The sequence below is a fragment of the Heloderma suspectum genome, chromosome 2, assembly GCF_057233095.1.
Source record: "Heloderma suspectum isolate Gila_16-S chromosome 2, 16-S_ref, whole genome shotgun sequence".
In the NCBI taxonomy this organism is placed as follows: domain Eukaryota; kingdom Metazoa; phylum Chordata; class Lepidosauria; order Squamata; family Helodermatidae; genus Heloderma; species Heloderma suspectum.
This window is the reverse complement of record NC_139459.1, coordinates 199423775-199450390: the sequence shown is the minus strand read 5'-3', so window position 1 is coordinate 199450390 and position 26616 is coordinate 199423775. Positions and strand designations below refer to the sequence as shown.

Here is a 26616-nt window from a genome sequence, read left to right as displayed (position 1 = left end):
GCCTGCATCCCTCTTAACTGAATCAAGGCTGTTCTCAGGTATTGGTACATTCCCATGATATTTAAAGTCCCTTTACCCCACCAAGTGGCCTTATAGCTCACTGCAACTTCATGAGTAACCTGGACAAGTGACAGCACTGCAAAACATCCATAGTAAACTAGCAACCAACATAGCCAAACTATCTCAGCACTGTTCTCTGTAGATGAAGGTGAGCATTTTTTATTTTATTTTTAAAACAGAGGTTCACATAAATTGGGGGGGGGGCAAACTGCAAGCTCATAAGATCTCATCTGGTTGTTTTTTTTACTAGAACTCCAAGATCCACTAACAGGAGCCTGTGGCAGCTCCTGCCAGCTGACCTCAGCTGGTGGCAATAAATCACTGGCTGATAACAGGGTCGTAACCCTGTCCAAGGCTGGGGGAGCAAAAAAAACAGCTGTAGCAAGGCATATTTTACCTGGGAAGTGAATCCAAAGCATTGAGGCAAAGAGATGTCTGTTATCCAGTCCGAGGTCCAAAACACATAAGGGAACACAAGCAAGGCAGTGGGCTAGGCCCAAGGTCAAGACAGAGATCTGCCATGCAATGCAACATTGCTCTTCAGCAGCCTTGACCTCGCTTGCCTTCCGCTTTTGGTCATGACTTGAGGCAGCTGCATCCAATTGGTCCTCCTGCCTCTGAGAACCTCTCTGTCTTAAACAGACAGAGGCTCACCTATGCTGCGCCTGGACATGCAGCTGTTTTTGCTCTGTAGGGGTCAGTGGCATTTCATCCTCTGAATCCACTGGGGGGACTGCAGCTGGGCATGGAACATCCATGGGGGTGGGCTCGGGCTCCTTCTGTGCTGGTCCCTTCCCCTGGGTCTGGAGCCTGCCATTCCCCTTCATCCTTGGAGGATTCCGAGGGAGGCATGACAACCTGGTGCAAAAGTCATGCACGTCAAACTAAAGAATTCTGAGCCCAGGAATTTGTTTTTAGTACCAGTGTTGCAGAACCCAGAGTCAGAGAGACCACGGAGTGAAGGAAAAAGAGATTCTTTATTTAACGCGCGGGCTTAAGGCTGGAATCGTTTCCAAAGAGCCAGAAGCCCCGATTTACATTAGCACATTGGTTTTATAGACATTGTGACACATATGAAACGGCTCCTCCTCTCCCTCCTGCATGGGGTTGCAATCCTCAACATTTCTTCTCTTAGCACTATTGTTTATAATACAAGAACTGGGTTATAGGGTAGCCATGATAAGGAGAGAACAGAAGAGAACAGCAGAGAACAAGATATACAATTGTATGACCTTTGACAAGATAAGAAATTCCTGTGTCTCGTCAGCTTACAACAATATATTCAAGGGAGAAAGAGCTCAGCAAGAACATGAAGCATGAGACTGCATGAGGCTACTTAGTCTGACCCCCGATATGGCTGCTACATTCCCCCCTTAAATGCATAATTTCATTACAATTATAGCATTTTTGATAACCATACAAAGCTTTTTGTGACATACATATTACTTAGCCTCTTGTTGGGCTATTAGAGCATAGAGGGCAGCAGTTTTACTAGCTGAGACATAAAACAGATTGGTTAAACAGCTCATAAGACAAGGAACGCAGAGACATAACAGAACTTTATGAACAACACTGGTAGAATTAGGATGAACAATGCTTTCAAGCTAGCTAAGATCTGGAAGCCAAGGGGTTAACTAATTGAGCTAATTGTTTTGTTTTATTGTTTTGTAAGCTACTATATTGTGCAGCTTGTTGATTTGTTTATTTACAGCATTGCCATTATCAGTTAAGTTAAAACAACAGAGCTTTTGGTGTGTCTCACAACTTAAATGATGAAGAAGGAAGAGGTAATCTATACCAGCTCTGTTTTCTAGAACTGCACCTCTTAGATCACGCAACTCTTTATTTAACAATGACAATGCTTGTGAGGTGGCATTTATGCTTTTGGCTAAGCTGCAAGCTAACCGGTTGATTTCCAGACCATCAGCCAAGGCTAAACCTGGAACCTTAACCAGTGACATTGCTAAGGCCAATTTTTCTGAGTCAGAATATCACTGCACATGACTATTACAATTTTTAGTTAGTTGGAGTGCTCGAGGCTGCCATTGACGGATTTTTTCAGGCTACAGGGGAAGAACTGGCACCAGTTCAATTGGCGGCTGAGGCAACATGGGTGGTTATCAGACAAGTTGGCAGGAATAAATGACCAAGTGCAGGAATTACATGTCTAAAACCATCCATGAGGCAAAAGTATGTGGGCATCATTAAAAGATATGTTTTGAATTTTATTACAGTGGAAGGGGGCCAGGGATAGCTTTGTATTTTCTGGAAAAAATTTTTGACAATTAAGCATTCGTGCACACGTAGCATTTGTTTCAGCAATGATGGGGGTGCGTAGAGTGAACTCTGTAGGGGGTAGGATCTTTGCAACCACGCCCCAATTAGCATTTTGGGAATAAGTTAAACTTACACCATAAACTTTTAACATGGTATCTTTTTGAATTTTCCCAGGATGTCTACAGACAGGTATTAGGCAAGAGCTAATAAGCCTGTTTGCAGGTATACCTCTTGGCAAACAAAAATGTTTTACTCTCGTGATGTTAGCCAGGTGGAGCCAGTAATTATCAGCAAATCACTGGGACAAACTTTTTTTTTTTTTTTCCAGGGGCAGACCCCCCTTTTGCACCTTATTAAGGAAACACAATGCAACACTACTAACACTACAACACGCATGTTTGATCTTCTTTGGGATCTGACCGTACGCTGGGCAGCTATTCACCTGGCAAGCTGCAGTAGGGTCTAGTCCCCTTCTTTAATTCTCCAGTTGCAGGTCTGACCGTACGCAGGGGGACAGTTTCCCGGTGTGTCCACAGTAAGGTCTAGCCTGAGTCTTCTTACTGCTTTTTCAGAATGATTTTTAAAGGATTTTCAGGATTTCTGTTTATGGTCTACTTTCCCCCTCTCGCTCTCTTGACTCGTGTCCAATGTATCTAGGGTTTAACTCTAGCTGCTTTCATAGCTGCGGGGGTGGAAAGTATGACAGTTTTCAGTCTTCTCTATCTGGGAGTCAAAGGGTTATTTTTCCCTCTTTAACTCATACTTTAACTCTTGGTTGGAAAGGATGAGCTTCTGTGATGGGAATGGCTTATTTTTTAAGACAAAGCGACGCTGGGCTTGAAGAACTTCGCTCAGTGTTTGGACTTCTTGTTTAAGGCTAACGTTTGCTTGCTCTTGATGCTGCTCCAGTGTCAATTATGAAGTCAATGTCACAGCCCCTCACAGTCAATGTCACGGCCCTTCTCAAGCTGTCTCCCTCTTCGCCCATTCTGGCCCCTTTGTTTTTTTCCTTTGTGTATTTGATTTATTTTATTTGGGCATTCATGCCACTAATGTCCATCTTGTCCACACTGGGCACACTGGTTCTTTTTTAAGAATCTTCTGCCTCTGCCGGGTCTTCTTCTTTTTTCTTTCGTCCACGTCTTTTTGGGCCTCTGGGCTGAGGGAGGGGGGTATACTGGCGATAGGCATTTGAAAAACGCTCCAAGTACGCTCTGGGGCCTCGGTGGCACCTTGCAGCACTTTAGACACTTTGGTCATATTAACTGACTTCTTCATACCTGCTTTCATGGCTTCTAACAGCAGGGTTTGATACTGGGTGAGGCGCTCTAGCCGCACTTGTGTTTTGGGATTCCAGCAGGGGGGGGTTACTTACAAGGAGACTTTATTGGGTAACTTACAGCACACAGGCGTACTTAATTTTTGGATCAGACAGCTTCTCTGAACCACGAGCTATTGCACTAAATGGGTTTTTATACTATACATGTTACCCATGAGGCAGCACAACACTAGCAAGCATTTTCAGCATAGGCTAGAAGTGCTTGGTTCTCAGGCACAGCTTCCTGTAAACAACTTCGCTTCCCAAAGTGCTTGATAACACTTTTTATTTATTAGTATGGGAAGACAAATTTTTTCTCTTTCTTTTGCTTTCTTTTTCTTTGCTGATCTGCCTGTATTGCAGATCATGTTTCAAACTTTTTATATAAAACTTTCTGATCTATGCACCAGCCTTGTTTCTTTATTTGTCTTTTTCAAGTTAAACTTACTTAAACTTTTCTGCCTTACACTAGTCCCACTGACACACATTTGGGATAGGCTCTTCTTCTCCTTCTAGTTAGATTTTCTTTATCTTAAAGAACTATTACATTATTGTGGCTACTTTACCCCAGGTAATAAGCTCCAGGCACAATCAGCTGCTTTTAATTTACCCTGGGGGCAACTATGGCCACGCTTCTTTTTTACAAATGTTTTTTCTTTGCCTTTTGCCTTTTCTTTTTCTCTCTTCTCTATCTGTCTTCTACTTTCTCTATTTTTTCTTTTCTACTTGCTTTTGTCTTTTCTCTTCGTTATCCATTGGGAACCACACTTAGTATCATTTGGAGTTGCAACTAACACTAATCTGCAAATATCACATATATTTTATGATATTTAAGAAATCATAAAATATACACAACAAACTTTTTCTGCAATTTAACACAATGAATAGAAAACACTTTTTGCATGGTAAGGCATGATGGAGCAGATCCAGCAATTATACTGCTCTTCTGGCTGAAAGCTCAGGGCTCATTAAAATCAAGGGACGGGCATACCCACACACGCAAAGAGTTCTAGGTCACCATTTTTGCATCAGCAACTCTATGCTGCATGAGTTTTAGCAGAAGGAAATTTAAAAGTTATAGATCAAACTCAGCCTGCTGTACACTGAGCTGACTACAAACATAGACACACGGTCCACAGCGATGAGAGTTCAAGTTTATCAAAAGCTTCACAGCACTGTCCATGGCAAGTCTTTGACAATTTAAAATTTTAGTTCGTGTGCAGAGTGTCTCTAAAAAGCCCAGACATTGATGGAGGCAAACAGAGAAGGCCCTGGGCAATGAAGATGCGATGTTTCCAGCAAAGGCTCTCCACTTTTGCATCAGTTTAAAAAGGGAAAGTGTGGCCCTACACCCCTTCTGACAGACAAGGGCCTTTAACTTTTTAGCAAGGCCTCTGTCTAAACAGAGCCGCACAGCTCAGCTCTCTAGCCGTGACGCTTTAACTTGGGCAACTCCTCTGTAAATTTTATTTTACTTCTGTCAGGTTCTCTCACAGACATTTTAAAAACTTACTCTTTTTTTTTTCTTTTCTAACCTGGTACACAAAAGCACTGAAACACTGAGTGCCGAAACTCAGGACGCTGGGGGGTGATGGGCATCGCTTTATACTTGCATTTTTCAGGCAGCCATTAATCTTCGGGGAGGCGGTGGGGTGATTTGCAGGACTTCAAAGGCAAGCTTCTCAGTTTGTTTGTATTTGTAAATCCCAAGCTCAAAACAGGACACGATGAGGTACAGGGCCACCAAATTCTTGCTTTGGCACGGGCAACAAATAACTCGGGTCAGCTTTCTTCGCTGGGGTCTCAAACAGGAAAACAGTCTTAATTTAAAGTTGTAACATCACTGACAGCGTCAGCCAGCCAGCTACACAGATCTCATTGTTTTTTAAGACAGTTGCTCCAATATTTTCTTTTCTTCTCAATCAGGTTGGGTCTCCCAGCTTACACAGTTTATTGCAGCTTTCAGGAGCATGGTAGTAGCGCGATTTTGGCTTGGCCAGGAACATGCTGTCTGGTTTCTCGGTCTCTTTAGCACACACACTTAGGCAGTGTAACACTGGACACTCGAATCAGTGAGATTTCTTCATTGCAGGGAATCCCACGGCAAAAGCTTAATGGTTACGCTCTTCAGAAATCATATAGCTGATGGTCAGTAGCTACAGGCTCTATGCAATTTTAACACAGTTCAAAGCTAAACACGGTTACCTTGACAGAGATCTTCAACGTGGTCTTTCCGCTTCATTCTGCTTTGGGACAGTCTTATGGCACACTTTTCACTCGAAGAGGGGTCTAGCCTGTGCTCTGGGGGCTGATTCTTCACCTTTATTTTCTATTTTGCCTTCATCTTCTGGGTCTTCATTTTCAGTTTCCATTTCTTAGGGATTTTATCTCAATTAGGCGAGGTGATGATGTTGCACAACTCAGAACGTTGTGGGCAATTTTCCTGCCCCCCCCCTCTCGGCGCGCTAGGCTAACAGCTACTTTTTCGGCCTTACACTCTCACGCTCCCACGCTTTGTTAAAAGCCAGACTGTCCTGCAACATTTTTCTAATTAACAGCCTCAGATCTTGTTTTTTTTTCTCTCAGCTCGACCTTGAGCTTTTTGCTGTTTTCTCTCTCTATTCTGAATCTTTTAAAAAAACCTTTTTCCTTCTTTGTTTGACATACATCTCAAGGGGGTGCAAGGTTTGCTTCCCCCACCACCCATAGCCTCCCTCCTAAATTGAAGACAGACACAATTAGGGAATGGGAATTGGTCAGTGAGTAAGGGGTCTCACTGGCCGACACAAGAGGATTTTTCACACCACGCACTTTGCTACTGGCCTGGGCACCCGGACGGTCAACGGTATGCTTCAGAAACCGCAGTAGCCACTCACACAATCATCAATCTCTCCACTACATCCATATGTCCCTGCCACCCACTTTTCCCACTTTTTACCAGAGCGGAAAACGGCTTCCCCAGCTTCCTCAGCTTCCTACTGAGTACTGGCGTGCTAGGTACTGGCGCCCACTCGGGGGTGTGATCAGGCCCCCCTTCTACCCGCAAGGAGTAGGTTCTTTTGTATACGTATACCACCAACACTGACCTTCTTCATAAGGCGGGGCCCTCTTTTTTTCTGCCCAGTGGCCTTTCTCCCTAAAGGCGGGGCCCTCTTTTTCCCATATACTTGCCTTTCTCCTGAAGGCTTCCAATGTGGGTTTCAACTCAATTGCAGCTGCGATACAGGCAGGGCTCAAGTTCCTTCCTCCGCTTCCCAAGGTTCTCTTGCTGCTCACTACCGTTTGGGCGATCCCGGTGCAGGCTTTCTCCCATTCACTCGACAAAAAGGTCGGTGGCGCCAAGAAAGGGAGGCATGCGCCGAGCTCGTCCTCCTGGTGCGGCGATCAAGAGCAGGCAACTGCCACCTGTCTGGCTCAGAGCCTGCCACATCCGAGTCACGGCACCATTTATGTTGCAGAACCCAGAGTCAGAGAGACCACGGAGTGAAGGAAAAAGAGATTCTTTATTTAACGCGCGGGCTTAAGGCTGGAATCGTTTCCAAAGAGCCAGAAGCCCCGATTTACATTAGCACATTGGTTTTATAGACATTGTGACACATATGAAACGGCTCCTCCTCTCCCTCCTGCATGGGGTTGCAATCCTCAACATTTCTTCTCTTAGCACTATTGTTTATAATACAAGAACTGGGTTATAGGGTAGCCATGATAAGGAGAGAACAGAAGAGAACAGCAGAGAACAAGATATACAATTGTATGACCTTTGACAAGATAAGAAATTCCTGTGTCTCGTCAGCTTACAACAATATATTCAAGGGAGAAAGAGCTCAGCAAGAACATGAAGCATGAGACTGCATGAGGCTACTTAGTCTGACCCCCGATATGGCTGCTACACCAGAACTGAGCGGAGCTCATATTCTGTCCACATAGAAGACTACCCCCTGGTTACCCTAAGCTTTCTACATTTCAGCCATATAATTTGGAAGGGAGAGGAGTTATTCTGTGGTTGCCATTGTTAAACAAGTGGGAGTTAGAAATCCTTACTGATCTACCTCACATCACTCAGAGATCTACCAGTAGATCCCAATATATACCTTCTGGCCACCCTTGCTATAAATTGTATGCCTGGAAAAATGGGAAGGAATACTGCACCAGATCCTTTGTCAGTGCTTGCTCAAAAATCAGTGCAGTTGCCTTGCATGAGAAGATGCAGGAAAGTTCTAAGTTAAATACCTGTATTAAGTCCCTATCTTTTGCCATGCCCCTTAAAGTGGATATCAACTACAATAAGGGTGCAATCCTATGCATGTTTAGACAGAAAAAGGCCTACAACTCCCAGCATTCCCCAGCCAGCCATTGACCCATGCTGGCTGAAGAATGCTGGGAGTTGTAGGACTTTTTTCTGTCTAAACAGGCATAGGATTGCACCTAAGGCTCCTTTCTGTACCTACCCCAGCTCTGCCCTCCTGCCAATGAATATTAAGGTGGGCACAATGGAGAAATGTATGAAAACTGACAGATGTTTGAGGGAGCTGCACTGGTACAACATGTTGTCACCCTCGTGCAAGAGGTGAGAAGGCACCCAACTGTCCTATCCCATTTCCTTTTTGAGGATCAGGCAGAGAATAAAGTCTTTTGGTTTCCTTTGGTTCCATGAACATATGGTGTGATGGCTTTACCTAACATGGGGTCAAAATGAACTGCTTTATCAGATACCTCATTGTGAGCAACCTTGCTGTAGCTGATCCAAGGGAAGAGGTGCAGCAAACTATGGGAATGGGATTCAGGAAATTAATAGCCAAGGCTATGCATACTCTGTATCCTCCTTCCCCCCTATTAAAAAAGTTCTTCACGCTCGTAATCAATTCTGACCCACTAAAAAATGGGATTCTCTGTAAACTGGGCATATTTGCATAATTTCTCTTCTTTTGCATCATTTCTTTTGCTTTTGCTAGTTATTGGAGAAGGGCAATGGCAATACAAAGCTCTGCCCCAGCCACTCAATATTCTATTCCGCCAATCATCTGAAATTTCAGCAGCCATTGCCCTAATGTGTCCAGGCTTAGCTCCACAGCTCTTAGAGATAGAAACTTGCTTTAAAAATAATAACTGAAGGCTGAGTTTTTCAGAACGCTGAATGCTATACTTAATACTTATTTCTATTACCTGCTTTTTCTGAGCTTCTATTGAGATCATAGCATATACAAAGTCTGTGAACGTTTGAGGCCTAGAGGCAAGGGAAAAAGGCAGGCCTGGAGTGTTTTGGCAGGAGGGGGTATCCCTGAGCAGTAACTTCTTTTCCCAGGTTAAGTTTCATTTCTTCAGGTTTGAAACAGTACTTTCAGTTTTGAGGGAGGAGGGTATATAGAGTGAGACATCCAGTTAGAGCAAGAAGACCAGAGCACGTAAAAGCAGCCTAGAGAAGTCTAAGTACAGCTGGGGCAAAAGGAACTTACATTTTGCAACTTTTATTTTCTTTTAAGGCCTTTTGTACCATTCAGCTCTATTGTGTAAATACCTTTAGTTATAATTTGCTTGCTTTAATTTACCCGTAAACTGTTTTGGTTAAACCCTGTGTCTAGAGCATCAATCACTCCACACCTACAGCCTAAACCCATGTTATTGGAAAGGGGAAGGTAAAAGAAGGAAAGTGGGGCTCTTAAGGAGGCAAGAGATACTTAAGGAGTTGCTCAGGGGATCCAGGTCAGTGGTGCAACCCTGACAAAGTCCTAACTGAAGCTGGTTTTCAAACAGCAAAAAATATGTAGGAGAGAGTGTATGTGTGGTAGGCAGCAATAACAGAGAGGAAGCCAACAGGGATCTCAGACGGGTTGGTAGGTTCCATCCCAAACGCAGAGAAAAGCAGGGTCAAGGCTTACACAAGGGCAGCTTCAACAAGGCAGATGCTGTTCTGAAAACAAATTGAATTCTAAGGCTTGTATCCAATGGTGTCATCCCCCCTTGCAGCCCCCTGGGATTTCTCCCTCCCCCTTGTAGCCCACTCTGGACCCCTGGAGCAGATTTGGGGCATATGACAGGGGCTGCAGGGGGGAGGAGAGGACAGGGAAATCCCACTACACGAGCGGACATCTGTTTGCGCAAGGGTCGGATACAGCCCTAAGTGTTAATATACATATTGAATGCATACACAGAAAAGTTGATTAGACATTTCTAAAACCAAATAAACCCTATGCTTTAAAAAGTGGTGCCTGCAGGTTTCAGAAACATCATGCAAATGTGATTTCATTGCCAGGGCTTTATTATTCAGTCGTCAGAAAGACATGCATTAAAAACATGCTGAAAGAAGTAACTCAAGTTTTATTGCCAACATGTAACAGTTTATTTAAATAAGAACACAGTGCTTTCCCTGGAAAGCTTAATTGTTCAAGATATGTCATTTGAGCCTGGAAAACACCTGTATCAACTTCCTGACTAGAGAATAAGGAGAAAATGGGACAGCCAAGAGGATAATGCTGAGCAAAGTTTATCTGTTTATCTTCTCGTCATGTTACCAGGCAAGCCAATTTCCTTCATCTTTCCGTTTCATTTAGTGGAGCCAAGGGGTTCTCTGGTCCTTATCAAGAGATCCACACACATGTTTTGGAGCTTCGAAACATAGGGTCTTGTTTCATACAAGATGGGATTGTAAACAGTGAAAATGAAACACTTAGAGGCCTCATTAAAGTGCCAGCTTCCTTGATGGCTGGTTAATTCAGAACATGAAGCACAGGAAATAATACATGACCACCAAAAAAAGGAGTACAAAGATGTGTTGGGTTTTCAAACAACACGCTAGTTACTACTCCTGCGCCAACTCCAGCATTCTCCCCAGACTGGTCTTTTGATGAGCAGGGTTCCATAGCACAGTGACTGCACATACACTTGGCATAAGAAGATCCTTGCATCTTTAGCATCAATCAACCTCTAGCAGCCCCAGTTAAAAGGATCAAGTAGCAGGTGATGTGCAAGGCTTCTCTCTGCCTGAGACCCTGGAGAAAACTGCTGCCAGTCAGAGCAGACAAGTTTGGGCTAGATCAGGGTTGAGGAACCTTTTTAAGTCTGAGAGCCAAATTCCATTTTGGAGAAGCTCTTGGGGACATTCCAGCGGTGGGAAGGGCTGAAGGCAAAAGGGGTGGGCCAAAAATACCCCCAAAACCGAGCATATTTTCGCTAAAAGCTCTTACAGCCAGTAACTAAGCTTTAGGAGAGGCATTTCAACCTTTTAGAATAGGGGAAAAATTCACCAATGTGGAAAACCACCCAACAGTCAGTGGTTGGGGGAAAGGGGGAGGGGGCATGGCCATTTGGGGAACCCTGGAGGTCTGGATGGGGACCCCAAGAGGGCTGGATGGGGACCCCAAGAGGGCTGGATTTGGCCCCACAGGTCTGAGGTTCCCCACTCCTGGCTAGATGGACAAATAGTTTTAGCCAGTATAAGGCTGACTCCTATATATTCTTAAGGGTCAGCAACATGCATGTAAGCAAGTGTGCAGACGCAGAGACTAAGTCCTTGCATGACTTCAGTGCACTTGATTTACATCTTACTGCAGATGTAGTGTTAGGAACATACTCATTCTTCTTGATAAGAGACACTGCTTAACCCTTTCCCCGCTAACCATTTGTACACACACACACACACACACACACACGGGGAAAAGAGTGTGTAGCCCTATCTCCCCACACCCCAGGTAAAAGCAGTGTGTGTGTGGACAGGAAATAAATTCAAGTGAAAAAGCTAGGCAGAGGTGAACAGGTAAAGCATCTCCTCCCCAACTCCTGCTGGTCCTCTGTTCAAGACTGCAGCTTCCTCGGTTGCTTTTGATAAAATATACACATCCCCAAAACCATCCCACTGAGGAAAAATAGACACAAGGCTGGGCTTAGTGTGATGGCAGCAGGCCTGTGTCTTCAAATGGGGCTCTGTCCGAATCACAACAGCAGCGATGGATGGGGGTGGGTGAGGAACCTTCGCCCTTACTTGCTGATGTTATCCCTGCATTTTCTCCTAGGTGAACTTGTATACTTGAAGCCAACAGAAGAGCACCTTTTGCACTTTTAGTTGTGGCCCCCACTGGATGTGCACTTTGGAACCAAGCCCATAATCCTACGCATATGTTCTATGACAGGAACTCCACTGTACGCAGCGGGACTTAGGCCCCAGCCCACGTATCAGATCAAGCTGCAAAGAGCTGTAGAAAGAAACATGGTAGCTTTGGGAATTTGATCTATGGCAAAGCCCAATAAGGCCCATTTTCTGTGCATGCAGAAGAGTGCTTGTTTGAATGAGTACATAAAATAGATATCTTTAAAAAATACATAAAAGAGTGCCCTTAGTCATTTGTAAAGAACATTACTGTTGTTTGAGAAAGAGCATCCACCTACTCTTTGTCTCTCAAACTTCAGAACTTATGGATTATGCCTAAACATAAGATGACCAAAAAATTATTCCCATGTTATAAACGAGGCAGCAGAGCAGAAAGCAGGTCTTCAGTGAATTATTTATCACACTGAAGGTCAGTGGGGTAAATGCAGTGGCAGAGAGCCACCATTTTATAAGTGTAAAGGCAGCATCTGCATCTCCTTAAAATGCCTTGCATAGTACCGGATAGCAGAAAGACACAACTGTGCTGTGCAGTGATTGCTCCTCCTGTGGCTCAAAGCGCAAAGGGAAAATTCCAACAGCATGGTGCGCTTTTATCAGAAAGCCAGTCCAGCTGGCTGCAGTTCTGTTAGCGGTCTTGGTGTGTCACCATCCTAACCATTTTCAGTGCCATATCACCTTGGTCAGCTGGTACCTGATGCAAGAAGAACACGTTATTAGCAACTATAGAGAATTTCCCAGCTAGCCACAACAAATTAGGGAGCAATCCTATCGAGATAGGTGGCAGCCTCTGAACTCAAAGGCGACTGCCTATCCAAAGCAGGGCAGGAGAAGCGTGGAGGGGATTGTTCCCTCCGCACTTCTCCTGCCCTGCTCTTTCGATTGTGGCTGTCTAGCCGTGGGAGGACGGAGCGGGGAAGGAGGCTGCTGTATGACACATAGGATGTGTTGTACAGGCAGTTACGATCTCCCCGCCCTGGAAGTCCCCCAGCCACGCCCCTTTCCAGCCACTCCTCTTGCGAGCGTGGATGCCAGAGCTGTTCCGCATTGCCTCCAAGGCAGCGTGGAAGTGGGTGGAGGTTGGTTCTCCAGGAACCGACCTCGGAGCGCAGGCTCTAAGGTCAGTTCCCAGAAAACAACATGTCCTTTGGCCATCTAGCTGCTGTCTAGTGGCCTAGGATTGCTCCCTCCATTGTCATTTAGAAAATAAAGTGTTGGGGGTGCAGTAGTGGTGGTGGGACTCACAGAGGCAAGAATCTCCCTCCCCCTTTTTATAATATTATTCATCTCAGGAATATTGCCATTTAAAGACTGAGACGGAAAGGCTAGTGTAAGACTTTTTCACTCAGTATTAGGAAAAGGAGGCAGGAGAACAAAAACAGAAATCCAGGGCCTACTAGTTTCAAGTACAATCCAGCAGAACCAAATATTTTGGGTCCCATGATTTGGATAGTGGAGAGTTAAACACAGCCCAATGTTCCTTACCCTCTGAAAAAAGTAGAGTCGCTATTAGAATCCTTTATTTTTGCCTTATGGCAGCAAGATGTTGCACTAGCGCATATGTGGAGGTTTTCTCCATACAATGCTACATTTTTGTTCTTCAGAATATTATTTCACAGACTTGCACAAAATTATGGACTGCTAATATAGATCTATATAGCTTCTTATTAAGACTACAAGAGGCACATTCCATTTAAGCAAGGAAAGCAATCAAGCCTCCATTAATATTCTATTTTACCTGCCAAGGATATAGAAGTGACTTACCATGTGTCCAGCCTTTAGAATCCAGAAAAAGTCTAAGTTATCATAGGACTTATGGAAAGCTGCGGTCTCTGTGGATTCCGGGGATGCATATAAAGCCTGCCATTTTTGCACACTGAATTTTTTCAGCTGGGGCCATTTCAGCTTCCTGAGCCATGCTTCTTGGCCTGGATATGTAACCAAGAGATATCATTAACCCTGTCAAAGAAATGCTCGTACAAGAGATTGGTGTCCAGTTTTGCCAGACATCACACCCCAATGCACAATAAATGGAGAAAAAGAAAACATCTAGATCACGTCGAGAAGGTCGTTAACATCTACAGTTGTGTACCAAGGCAGAATTCTTCATACATCATCTCCTCTGCCTTGTGATCCCTCCCCCACCTCAAAAGGACAAATTAATCCCCCTAATCCTGTCTAAAAACTGTCTAGAAATGGTTTACGTAAATAAAAACAAGCTTTGCATTCGTGAGGTCATGTAATGTTACTAGAGACATTTAGGGTACAATCCTATGGCTGTGTCAGGGTGGACACTGAGCCCATAAAATCCCAGAGTAGTTCTGATTCTGAGGCAGAGCAGTCGCTCCGGGGAGAGGAGCATGCTCCTTTTTCCCAGGGCCAACAGCTGATGAAGATTCCTCCCACCAGCATTCCTAGCTTAGATAGCAGTCCTGGGAGTGACAGAGCACGGGAAGCAGACTTGATGGATGCGTGACACCAATGCAGAGAGCGGCGCCAAATGGAGGGTGCGGAAAGGAGGCGTAGTGCCCGGTTGGCGCGCAAACAACGGCTGCGCCCAGAGGATCCAAGGGAAAAGGGGAGGGACTCTCCCTAGTCCTTAAGTTCAGGGGTCTGCCAGTAATTCCCTTTCAAACGGGGACCAACTGTTCCAACTTAGGGCATAGGTATTCTGCTGCTCAGATCTAGTTGCTAACGGTAGAGTTGTTAAGTTGTAAAAGAAGAATAAAGCTTTGAAAGGAATCCCTTTGTCTGTGTCTGGACTTGGCTACTGGATTAGACTGAGAGAGCCCTCCAAGGAGCCCTTGACAGGCTGCTAGACAGTGTCTAGACGGCCACAGGATTTTTTGGTTTCTGGGAACCAAGCTTGGAGCCAGCGTTCCGAGCTCGGTTCCCAGAAATCCGACTCCCTTCCCCCTTCGCCACTGCCTTGTAGGAGGCACGGTTCATCCCTGACTCCATGCTCAGAAGAGCAGTGTGGACCGGCTGAAAAGGAGGTGTTCCTAGGGGCGGGGGGGGGGGGGCGCGGAAGTGCCATTATGACACTTCCTATGCGCTGTCCGGCCTACTCCACCCCTGCTCCAAGGTGTCTTGTTAGACAGCAGAAATTGGGTCCCCTCCATGCTCCGCCCACTCTGCATTGGATAGTCTGCTGCCTCCAAGTTCGGAGGCAGCTGACTATCCCCATAGGATTGCACCCTTAAACTTCCAAATAAGTACAGCTCAACTCTAGGTGGCGAATTTATAGGCAGATGGATGTGAAATAAAGGAACCTACTGAGAGACAAAAACCAAGTTGCCTCCCCCCACCCCCTGCCAATTTAATGTATTGAATAACCCATTTATCGCTGTAAGTATCAAAGAGACAAGTGAATCCAAGAGAGGGGCTGTCTATAAAAGAATATAAAGTTATTGGCCTTGTTCATATGCAAAGCTAAACTACTGTTTGCAGTTGTTTGTTAACCGTGGGTTGTTTTGGCACATGCGGAACTCAGTGAGCATGGTGACTCTCACCCACTCGCTTCCGCTTTGCTAAACAACCCAGGATGCCCCATTTCAGGGTTGTTCTCTGTGATGTCCGGACCCAGAACTGAGGGCTGTTGAGAGAGAAACAAGAAGTTTCTCCAAGTTGTTTTTCCCTCAACAGCCCAGAGTTCTGGGTTTGAACATCACAGGGAACAACCCTGTAATGGGGTGACCTGGATTGTTTAGCAAAGCAGAAGTGGTCAAGCGGACAAAAGCATACTCGCTCCTGCACGGTCACAAACAACCCATGGTTAACAAACCATGGGTTGTTCAATCGAGTGGATTGGGTCTTAGTCACCTTCAAATCATGGTTTAAAATCCTAGCTTGTTCCATTATCCTGGCTTGTTCCATTAATTGAAAACAGAAGTAAAAGCTTCCAGTCTCCTCACTGTCACACTGAAGGAGGAGAGGGGAGAGCCCGAGCCTTGTGCACATAAAAACTGTAGTTGGTGTTACATCCAAACCAAATCATTGCGCAAAACATGCGGAACAAAGAAGTCAAACCAAAATGATGGACTCCACTGGCAACAAAATGGAATATTCCAGAGATAGCAAAAAGGTGGATTGCAATTGCTGCAGTGACTCCCATTATACAATTAGTGAGTTATTTACGACCTATCTGAGCAACTGATATATGCACGTGATTAAGTAGATTAATAAGTATGTGAATTCATGGTCACAGACTCTCGCCTCCACCCTGTCTTTTCTGATAATTGTTAGTATTGCCTATGGAACCACCTTTAAAATTATTTTTAAATTGGCTGCTGTGGATTCACCTCTTCAGCTGCAATTTGTTTGCACCTTAAATATTCCCTGACCCAGCAACCTTATTCCAAGTCAGGCCTCCACAAAAGACATTACTAGAGGGGTGAAGGATAAGAGTATAAACATGGTTTTTGAATATAGGTTTTATCTATATTATAGGAGTACTTGTTTTAGCCCAGGAGGATAAGAGGAGCTCGCTCTATTAAAGAGGCCATTTGTGCATGGCTCAAGCAGCCTGAGTTTTTCACGGCAGCAAGTCAGTCTATAGCACCTTTGTTCATATTGCCTTCTGATCATACAGGCCCCAAGAGCCAAGTCAGCTGTGCGCATTACAACAGCACATCGCACGCTGCAAAAACCCAGTATGGATGGCTTCCTAACATTGGGTGTGGTAGGTTACACTGTGGTTCACCATAACCTGAGCTGATATGGTTGAAAGTGGAGGGAAGCAGTGTACAACAGTTATGAATATAAGTCTGAAAACATGCATAATGACTGGTAAGATTTCAGAACAGGCATTTGGCATGTTTAGGAGGCAAGTCTAACACTCATAGTTTGGCTAAGGAACAGGCCATTCTTAAGTGCAAAACACCCCTTTTCCAAGAGCACCGCACATGTAAAAGGAATGGGTGACAGGATAACAGCTATGCAAAGAGCTACCTCTTAAAATAGTTATTAATACAGCTCTTATATTTCCCCATCTTAGCCAGACTGCCTAGCACTCCTGTCTACCTCTACACACAAAGTATAGCCTCTCTGATTCTTAAGCCCTTGAGATACTTTCCTTCCACAGATCCCTCTCTAATGGAACCCATCATTTCCTCAGTTTGCTATCTCCTGTTTCCTCTTTTCTTCTAGCTACCCTTTCCTCAATCCACTCTGCTCATTCCCTTCTATTGTTAGAAGAGCCATGCTGGATCAGACCAAAGGTCCATCTAGTCCAGCATTCTGCCTCATAAGGTTCTGGGTTTCCTGTCCTTAAGGCTTGTGAAACATTCAGGCCAAACTGTCAACATTTCCATCCCTTATAAAAGCCGGACTGTGAATATTCCATTGCCGACAGCATTGCTTCCTAACCCATTAAAATGTTCATGAACATCCTGTGTCATTGCACCTGCTCAGCCAATTGGCATTAGAGTCTTTGCTGCCACAAGCACAATCCAACATAGATTAGAACTTGCACAACTAAAATCATTTTTAGTCCTCCAAAGTATTGTAAGGAAGCAAGAATATTCGGGTGTCCTTTTAATTACACATGAGGACTTGTGAAATACAAAGTAGTAAACAACTAATGCATTTAATGATCTTGATGCAGAGAATTTAATCCCAGTTTCTAATGAATGCACAACCTACATCGGATACGGCACAGTCACAGCACTTCTGTAAAAAACACTATTTTGGCCTCCTTAACTATCCCCGTAACCCATGCGCACTTTAGAGGATTACCACTTCATGGCACATGGATCCAATTTCAAAACAGTAACATCTAGCAATATTGGCATGCTCTGTTTCTCCAGTGACCCAATCCCATGAAGAAATATCCTTACCTATGGTAGAAACTATGAGATCCAATTGTCCATTATAAACAGTAACGTTGACGTTGGCTTCCAGCAAGTCTTCTACAATATCTATTGCATGCTTCATGAAGTCTTCAGCCATATTCATGAATACGTCTTTTGACTGGCCTGGAGGGCAATGGCAAAAAATGTAAGGGGTAGGGAAAGGGAAGGAAGGGTACTTGGTCATTTATAACTATCTGCAGCATCGGTGGTAAAACTTTACACTTCACTGCACCAGTCCAAAGGTTATCTTTCAGAGTGAGTTACAATTGTTGAAGCAAAATCTTCACTCATTTTTCCCAATGCCCAGCTTGGCCACAAAAGTGGCATTGCAAAAGAAATCTGTAATGCTTTACACTACCAAAAAGATAGTCAACTTTTTTTTATTGAGGAAAGTAATCAAAACAGCCAGTGCAATGGCATATATTTTCATTCTTCTAAGAACCCAAATAGCATCCAGGTAACAAGCCAAATTGCCTCCCACTATTTTGTGCCAGCAGAATTGTATGCCAGCTCTGATACTGAAGTTGGATGAGGAAGAATCTTGATTTCATAAAAATGCAAGTTCATAGCCCTCATGCAGATATGTTCTGAAAGATGCCCATAGGCTCCAATTTACACCCCAGAATTGTTTGCAAAATGTATGAAGGTCTTTAGTCCAATTTCTGCCTCCACTGCTGTTTTCCCAGCACTCACACTGAGATTAGATGTTGCTGATTAAATCCAGTTCTTTCTCCAGCCAATGCCATTCTACCCACCTGCACTGATGTTTGAGTGACTGTTGCGGGAACCTGATTAGACAGTGTCTCTGATGTCATTAATGATGTGATGCAATGAAAACTTACCATCCCACGCAGTTTTTGGTATTTAAAAAAAATTAAACATGCTTTTCCACATGTGTGTATTTGAGACTGTAAGCTCCTTGAGGCAGGAACCTGATCTCTTACGCTTTGTAAAGCAGCATACACACTGAGAACAGTATATAAATAAGAATGCTTATATAACCCCTTAAAAAGTGTGTGTGGAGGGGAAGGAATTGGTAAACTTGAGCAAGCCTATCCAATTCCCAATATTTTGTTCTTTGGGGAAGCCATCTTAAACATACTTACACGAGATTAAGCCCCACTGAAATCAGAGGGACTCACTACTGAATAAACATGTACCTTTTTCTTTCTTCCTGAACAATTCTAAATATAAATATACATTCCCACCACCACATCTCTTGCTTTGGAAGTGGGGAAGCATGGATGGTCAAAACGATTTTTTCATGCCCAACAAGCCTCACCTGGCACAGGACTCTGGTATGAGGATCCTGATTCATATCAATTTGACATATTCATATCATTTATTATGAAATGCCTACTTGGAGCGTCTCAATATCTCTCTTGAAAGAGACCGTCCTGAGAAAAGCTTAGAGATCAGTTGGAAAGGGAGATAGTGTTCAGCTGCCATAGCAAAAGCAGAGATGGTCAGAATTTTGTTAGGCTATCCTCCTTTGCAAATTGCTTCATTCTTGTGAAGGAGAATATTCGACCCCTAATCTTCACTAAGGCATTTGCCACATTTAGCAAAAATTCCACAGCATTATTGGGGCTTTGTCTTCCAGAGTCTTCACGGGTTTAACAATTGGCACAATAAACACGCTCCCCCCGCTCCTTTTTGCTGGTTTCCTTTCCATGTTTCATTTATAGCGCCAGCAGATGGTGCTGTTTTATTGCGCAATTTTGATTTATTACAGCATTTTCAGGGTTTTATAAAATGGCAGATTCCCGCCTGAAAACAGCAGGAGAGGCATCAGAGGTTGATGATGTCATGAAAAGGACCCACGAACTTCTGTGAGTGAACAATCACAAGCGAGATAAATGCCTTGTGTAGAGACACTTTAAGGCTTAAGATTCACTTTCTTGCTGAGGAAATTAAAAAATTCTTCCTCTTCTGCACCGCCCTGGGACTTTTGAAAAGATTAGTTAGTGCAAACTCTGGTTAAAGGTTGCCTCAGTCAGGGTGAAGACAGACATTAATGTTTTAACTAAGGCCACACCCTACAGTACTTCACCTGTGGTACAAGCATTATTTCAGTTAGAGCTGGCAACCTGCCTTCAGGGTTGAGTCTTCCCACCCCACCCCTCACTTCAAGTGGTTTGTCCTCCTTTTCAGCTTGTTTGTTTTAAACTGGCACATGTACATGTTATCTTTTGTACATGGAACTTTTTATCTTTCAAAAAAGTATGAGCAACATTTAAAAAGCAGTTCCAAGACTACTCTGAAACTATGTGTGTGTGTGTGTGGGTTGATATCAGAGGTTCCAGTCAATGAGCACTGTCCACAGCCAGCTTTCCCCCAGTTCTAGCTGAAACACTCAGAAGAGCTGTCAAATAGTTTTCAGAGCTTGTATCCAGAGATAAAAAGGCCATTTATATCAGGGATACTTCTGGTGGTTTTCTTAAAACCACCCTGACAAAGCAGACAGACTTTACCACTAAGGATACAGCTGGTATCGTGTGAGAATGTAATTTGAGACTAAAAAAAAGTGGAAGAGCTATGGAGAGAGACCAGTAAGTGTGCTACCCAAAAGACTAACACCTCATTTTCCAGCAGACCAGAGTATGGAAAATACTGTTTGTGTTAAGAGATTACTATTAGATTCAGTCCAAAAGATGATGCATTACCTCCCCATGTGACATGGTCCGGAATTATTTTCAGCTTCTTTCTGATGGGTCCATTCATCAAGTCACTCAGCTTGTCTTTATTTTGATGTTGTACATGACGCTGGAAGAGTTTTACTTGAGAGAGAGAGAGAGAGAGGCTGTTATTGGAGAGTTCATTAAGCAGTTTATTTAGAAAAAGGACACATTTTAAAATTTTATTTTAAAGTCCAGTACCCTATTCTTCAAGAACTCCCAAGCGCTTACAATATAACAAGTTACCAAAGTACATAAAACAATCGGGCAGCAGGGCAGTAATGAAACATTCCATAAGCGACAGCAGAATTGAAACGAAAAGGCAATAAAAGGGGCCTTCACTCAGCACTAATGAGAAATAAGATTTGCGGCCAGGTGAGGTCCATGTTGGCAAGTCAGCCAATGACCACATGCTTCTCCATAGCTACCTTGCATTCCATAATTCTTTGAGCTTGAAAGGGTTGCTAAAGGGAGATGGAGAGGAAAACAGCCGACAGATGTGAGAAAAACATTTGTGAATATGACCGTGGCTCCAAGTCTCCATCAAAATTAATAACTTTCTCGCTTTTGAAGCATGCATTACCTCACATTTCAGAATGGACTGTATCGTCTACCAATCATCTGAGCCTTATCTGGCTTGATAAATGCATTTATTTTATTTGAAAGATTTGCATCCTGCCCTTCATCAAAAAGATCCCAGGGCAGTTTGCAACAAATTAAACCCATAAACATCCAATCAATAAAGAAACATACAAAATCTATCAGGGTTTGTTTTGCTCAGCTCGAATAAACATCTATCTGGAAAGATCAGGAGCAGAACACAGTAAAGTCAGTCCACAGCGAAGCATAAATTATTATGCTCCGCTGGTTCCTTCCTCCACTAATTTACATGATACATTACATAAGACAATAATGAAATGAACACTACTTGCAACAAGCCATGGCCCATTTTACAAGCTGCAATAGATATAGGTAAAAATATCAGAAACATTATCCAATAGTATTTTTCTTGACTCTGTCTGTACTTAGTTCTTTTTCTAAAATTAGGTTCAAAGAAGATTGGTTGGTGAACAACTGGTGAGTGGCGAGGAGTGGGTATGGTCTGCACTGGAGAAATGGGGGGCATGGGTGTTTAATCCTTACCCCAGGCCCATGTACTGTATCACAGAGAACTTCTAGCTTTACTAATCTGAGAACTACCACATTTGTCTTTACTTTCATTCTCTGCTTTACAAGAGTTCCAGTTAATCCCCCATTACATTTATTTCTCTTTCCTGACAAGAAGAAACAAATGCCAATAGAACATACCATTCCTAACATAAACAGTACCGCCACAAAATTCCATGATAGGTGCTAAGTTACATGTGGCACATCAACTTTACATTTTCCAGGATTTTTTGGAGGAAGTTGTTTGGCAGGTCTGAGAGAATTCTTCCACAGATCCCTAGCCTGCCTCACCAAATATAGTTCCCAAGATTCTCTGTGGAGAAGAGTTAACGGCTAAACCTGTTTAACATCAGCGGAGTAGCTAAGCCCTTGATCTTCTAAAACCACAAGTTCCCACTACAAAGAGATTTCTGGCAGCAGGGCTCTCTCTCTCACTTACAGAAGGGCGCTGTTTCACTTGCAACAGACGTAAGAGCTGTATTTGAAGTAGTGTCTTTAGTCAAGATGTTATAGAAATTTACACCATTCGTGTACTAGAAAAGAAGAGAGAATATAGTGAAGACAAGAGCAAGAGGATTTAAGGACCTCTAACAGAGAGGAGACAGCATTCTCACAGGACAATAGTTTCCTCAGTTACTTGGAAGAAGGTAAACTGGCTTAAACCCCAATTTAAGTTTGTTCATCTCTCTCTCTCTTCAACATTCATTTCCACTGACATGAACAAAGTAGGCCCTTGTCTATTGAAGTCCATATGCCACAATCTATTTTTAAGTCTGTAATTTGCCATTGGGCTCTGCTGTTTTTGCTGCCAAAGGCTAACATGGCAAACCTATTTGGATTTAAGATTGTAGTGCAGCTGAAACATTTTGGCTGCAATCCTGTACCCAGTTAACCTGGGAGTCAGGCCCACATAACTCAGTGGGACTTACTTCTGAGTAGAGATGTATAGCTTTATGATGTTAGTTGATTGAGCAGCATGTTTAAATTGGGGGCAACTTGGAATATCTGAAAAGGCTTTTGAAAAAGTTAAATTATTTTTAGTAGAAGAACATACAAAATCTTCACAAGTATGCACCATCTTAGGAGAGGAATGTCTCTTCAAAGATGAAACAACGAAGAGTCTTGTGGCACCTTAAAGTCTAACAAATGTATTATGGCACAAGCTTTTGTAGACAAGAGCTCACATCATCAGATGCATGAAGATCTTCTAAGATGGTGTCTGCTATAAAATGCATTTGAGTAATACATAAAATAGTTGCTTTGCATAAAATAGTTTAAAAGCTGTTTAAATGAAATCTTAGTGGATTAAGTGTATGAGCTCTAGTTAATTTAACTCTGCATAAAATAGTTTAAGGATTAAATTAACTAGAGCTCATGCACTTAATCTACTAAGATTTCATTTAAAAGGATGATTGACTGAGGACCATACTATGCATGACTGATAATTAATGAGATAATTGGTGCCAAAATAGCTTGAGTAGTGGGATTTTCTCAGGACTGCAGTATGGGAGGAAAGGGTTAAATTCCTCCTTCCACACCTGCTCTGATCCCATTAATTATCACCCACCCCCAGTGATGCAACTTGCATTTTTTAAAAAAACCCTATACCTTAGATGCAAAGATTTAATGTCATGTGTAGTTTAGCTGTTAGTTTTTACTGTACCAGGGTGGGGAACCTGTAGCCACCTAAATATTTTTTACTACAACTCCCATCATCCCTGACCATTTGGCAAGCTGACTGGGGGCACTGGGAGTTGGGAGTCCAACAAGATCTGGAGGATGTTGTTAGAAACAGCAAGAGGAAACAGCAAATCAGAATGATCCATTCCCATTCTGAACTGGAGAATGGACCAGTCTTATTTAGCAGTCAGCTCTTCCCATAAAGTTCAGAATAATTTTAATATGAGGGAAATGGTAGTGTGCTTGAGTATGTATCTCATATGTGTATATACAGAGAGAAACTTTCACTTACAAATTAAATTAAGTGATAATTACAAATTAAATTAAATAATAATGATCTAAAAAAAAGGTAAAGGTGTCCCCAACCAGTCGTGTCCGACTCTAGGGTGCGGTGCTCATCCCCGTTTCTAAGCCGAAGAGCCAGTGCTGTCTGAAGACGCTTCCGTGGTCATGTGGCCGGCATGACTGAACACCGAGGTGCACGGAACGCTGTTACCTTTCCCGCCGAGGCGGTACCTATTTATCTACTTGCAATTTCTTGCTTTCGAACTGCTAGGTTGGCAGAAGCTGGGACTGAAGACGGGAGCTCACTCCGTCACGCGGCACTCGGGTGTCGAACTGCTGACCTGCCGACCTTCCAGTCTGCAGTTCAGCGTCTTAACCACTAAGCCACCGCGGCCCTATAATGATATAATAATGATCTAGCATATGTTAAACTCTGCTCTGAACATTTTTCAAGCTAGTGAGATGGATTATTTAAACTAGATTCATGCCTACACCCAATCTAAGATAGCTGCATCGTCATGGAAGCAAAGCATGAGAAAAATGCTTTTAATTAAATAAATAAGGAACTGAAGATCATCTATTAAAAATCTTTATTCTAAAGCACAATCTACCATTTACTAATATGCATCCACACTACCACATTTAACCCCTTACACAGCTACTCACAGCTTACAGACCATTGTTAAACCAAGCAGGAGGCAAGAAATGCCTGCAGTTTACTATCCAAATGGCTCAAGAGAATTACTCAAGCCACACAGTATGAAGGGAAGCATGACCACCTCCCTTCCATACTCAGCTCCTGACTTCTATCCAGGGCTAGGATTACAAGATGTAAATGAGAGCAGGATTCCTCTACCTTTACTAGTTGTATAGAAGATGCCATTGGGTAGGTGTCACTTCTCTCAACCCTACATGACAAGCCAAATGTTCACCTTCTGCACAAGCATTCAGAGGCAGAAGAGCCTTGTCCCCCTTTGCATCCAAATCATCACAATGCCTGTGGTGCTAGCGGTTTCCAAATGGTGGAAACAATTTCTTCCTGACCTCATTCATATAAAATGACAACCCCCGCCCCCCCAATCATGCTATGATAAAGCAAAACTCAGCTTTTTTCCAAACTGCTAAGGTCCTCATCCAACTTCATTATACAGCAGCCATCTTACCTCTTCTATGATATCCTCTGCCTTACTCCAAAGCAATGTAGCCAGTTTAAATTCTTCTTTATTCATAGCATCCAGGATCTTTTTAGCAGCAGTAGTCACTTCCTTTAAACCTTTATCATCAAGGAAAGACTGCAGTGCAAATGTGGAAAAACCAAAAGCAAAGTAGGAATCAACAGAGAATATTGTAGCACATTTACTTTCTGATGAGTACGAGTACATATTTTACCAGCTTGCATTATTTGCAACAGCAAAGCAAGTTCGTGCAGGTATTTTGAATGAAGTTATCAGTGAATCGTAAAGGTGATTCATTAATCTGAACAAAGTAAACAGGGAACCTTTGGAAGCTACTATTACAGATTATTTTAGTTGTTCTGTGTATGTTAAATTAAAACTGGAAAGCTTAACTGCTTATGTTTCAGAATTTTCTTTATTTGTATTGTATGCAATAACCTATGCCTACAAGCAATAAATGTTTATTGTACCAAATGTCAGATATTTGGGATATAATCCTACTAGATGCTAAAAATGAACAAGTGGGGATAGCTTTCAAGCTTCTCAGAAGCCTCTAGCTGGCTGCCTTTGGGAGATGGAGTCCTGGGGGGTGTCTCCATGACAATGGAAGGAGAAGCGAATGGTGGCTTACCCTGATTTTTCAAGGAACTGGCTTTGGTACATGCAGAGCTCCCCAATGACACCATTCTAAGTCGTTTCACAGGAACATACTTCTGGGTGGGGTGGGTGGATTGCAGCGAATGTCATCAGACTAGCAGGGGCCGTTCAACCAGTAAGAAAGGCTCCCCCACCCCCACCAGGCTCTGCCCTCCTTTCTCCTTCCCCTGAAGATCCCTTAATGCGAAGGATCAAGGCCTCGCATGAATTAGTTCCTTACAGCAACAAAGCAAGCAGTAGAGAAACACAGCATGCATATTTAGAGAAGAAGCCTCATTGACCACAACAGGAGTTATTTCTGAGGAGACACCCGCATCCCCAACCTATGCCTGAGTCTGCCAATTTCTTAAAAAATATTTTCCTCTAAAGCTGTATTAGCGAGCACGACCCCCTATCTCACTATTGCAAGATAGTGAGATAGGGGACATAGGTATTGCTGGGCAAAGGTGCGATAGTGAGATAGGGGGTATAGGTATTGCCAGACAAATATGCTGTTTCACGTTAATGCTTTACTTTTGAAAACAAGTTAGAGGCTGCCTGGAGCATACCTATACTTTGCGGGGATGGCCACCAGGGTTTAGTGGTAGGCAAGGTGAAGTAAATGCCATCAGGTAGCTCAGAACTCTGATGGCCAGCTGTAAAATGGCTGTCTGCGGAAACATTGGGAAAACACCCTTTGACTGGGGTCAGTTAGGTCACGGCCATGAAAGACACACCCCTTGGCAAAGAAATCATGCCAGAGTAATTACAGTGGGTTGGTGCACACCACAACAGAAGCACAGGCAAACCAAATTAGGGAAAACAATCAGACTAAAAGTAGTCTCAGAAGAACCAGGTTTTCAGCGCGAAGCTCCGGGATGGCTGTGGGATGGCAGACGTCATGTGCCCTGAACGACTTCCCAATGCAGCAACCTCACAGTGAATTACTTGTGGAGACACTCCCTGAACTTAATGGATCTTTTGATCTGATCCAGCATGATAACTCTCATGAAAAGCGAAAATATAGAAGTAAAATAAAAGCGCAAATCTTTGAATACTTACAGTGCTGTAAAGATAAGGGCCCCAGGCAAGCACAGAATCTAAAGGGTAGAAAATTTAAGAGTTTTATGTTGCAATAAACTTTTCTAACTGGTAGGACTGAAGAGTGGGCATCATGAAGAGTGGGGGGCCTGTGGCAAACCGGTTTTGTGGGATCGGTTCCAGCTTCTTCCTCCTGATGAAGTGGACAAGGTGCTTTCATCGGTACGGCCGACCACCTGCTTACTTGATCCTTGCCCATCTTGGCTCATTATGAGCTGCAGAGAGAGACTGGGTGAGGGGATCAAGGCGGTGGTGAACGCCTCCCTTGAGGAGGGAGTGATGCCATCAG

The 26616-nt window shown here is 43.4% G+C and overlaps 1 protein-coding gene across 2 annotated transcripts in view; it reads right to left on the bottom strand.

The window, feature by feature from the left end:
* Window positions 1-9968: 9968 nt before the first annotated feature.
* Window positions 9969-26616, bottom strand: part of SCPEP1 (serine carboxypeptidase 1) — a 54142-nt gene continuing 37494 nt past the window's right edge. For both annotated transcript variants that reach the window (XM_084837243.1, XM_084837242.1), the window contains exons 7-13: window positions 26289-26326; window positions 24579-24707; window positions 21890-21983; window positions 20272-20385; window positions 17591-17728; window positions 13518-13681; window positions 9969-12447 (exon numbers count right to left, since the gene is read on the bottom strand). In XM_084837243.1, the coding sequence (XP_084693369.1) occupies window positions 12382-12447; window positions 13518-13681; window positions 17591-17728; window positions 20272-20385; window positions 21890-21983; window positions 24579-24707; window positions 26289-26326 (743 nt within the window). In that variant the 3' untranslated portion in view covers window positions 9969-12381. The remainder of the gene's footprint in view (window positions 12448-13517; window positions 13682-17590; window positions 17729-20271; window positions 20386-21889; window positions 21984-24578; window positions 24708-26288; window positions 26327-26616) is intronic.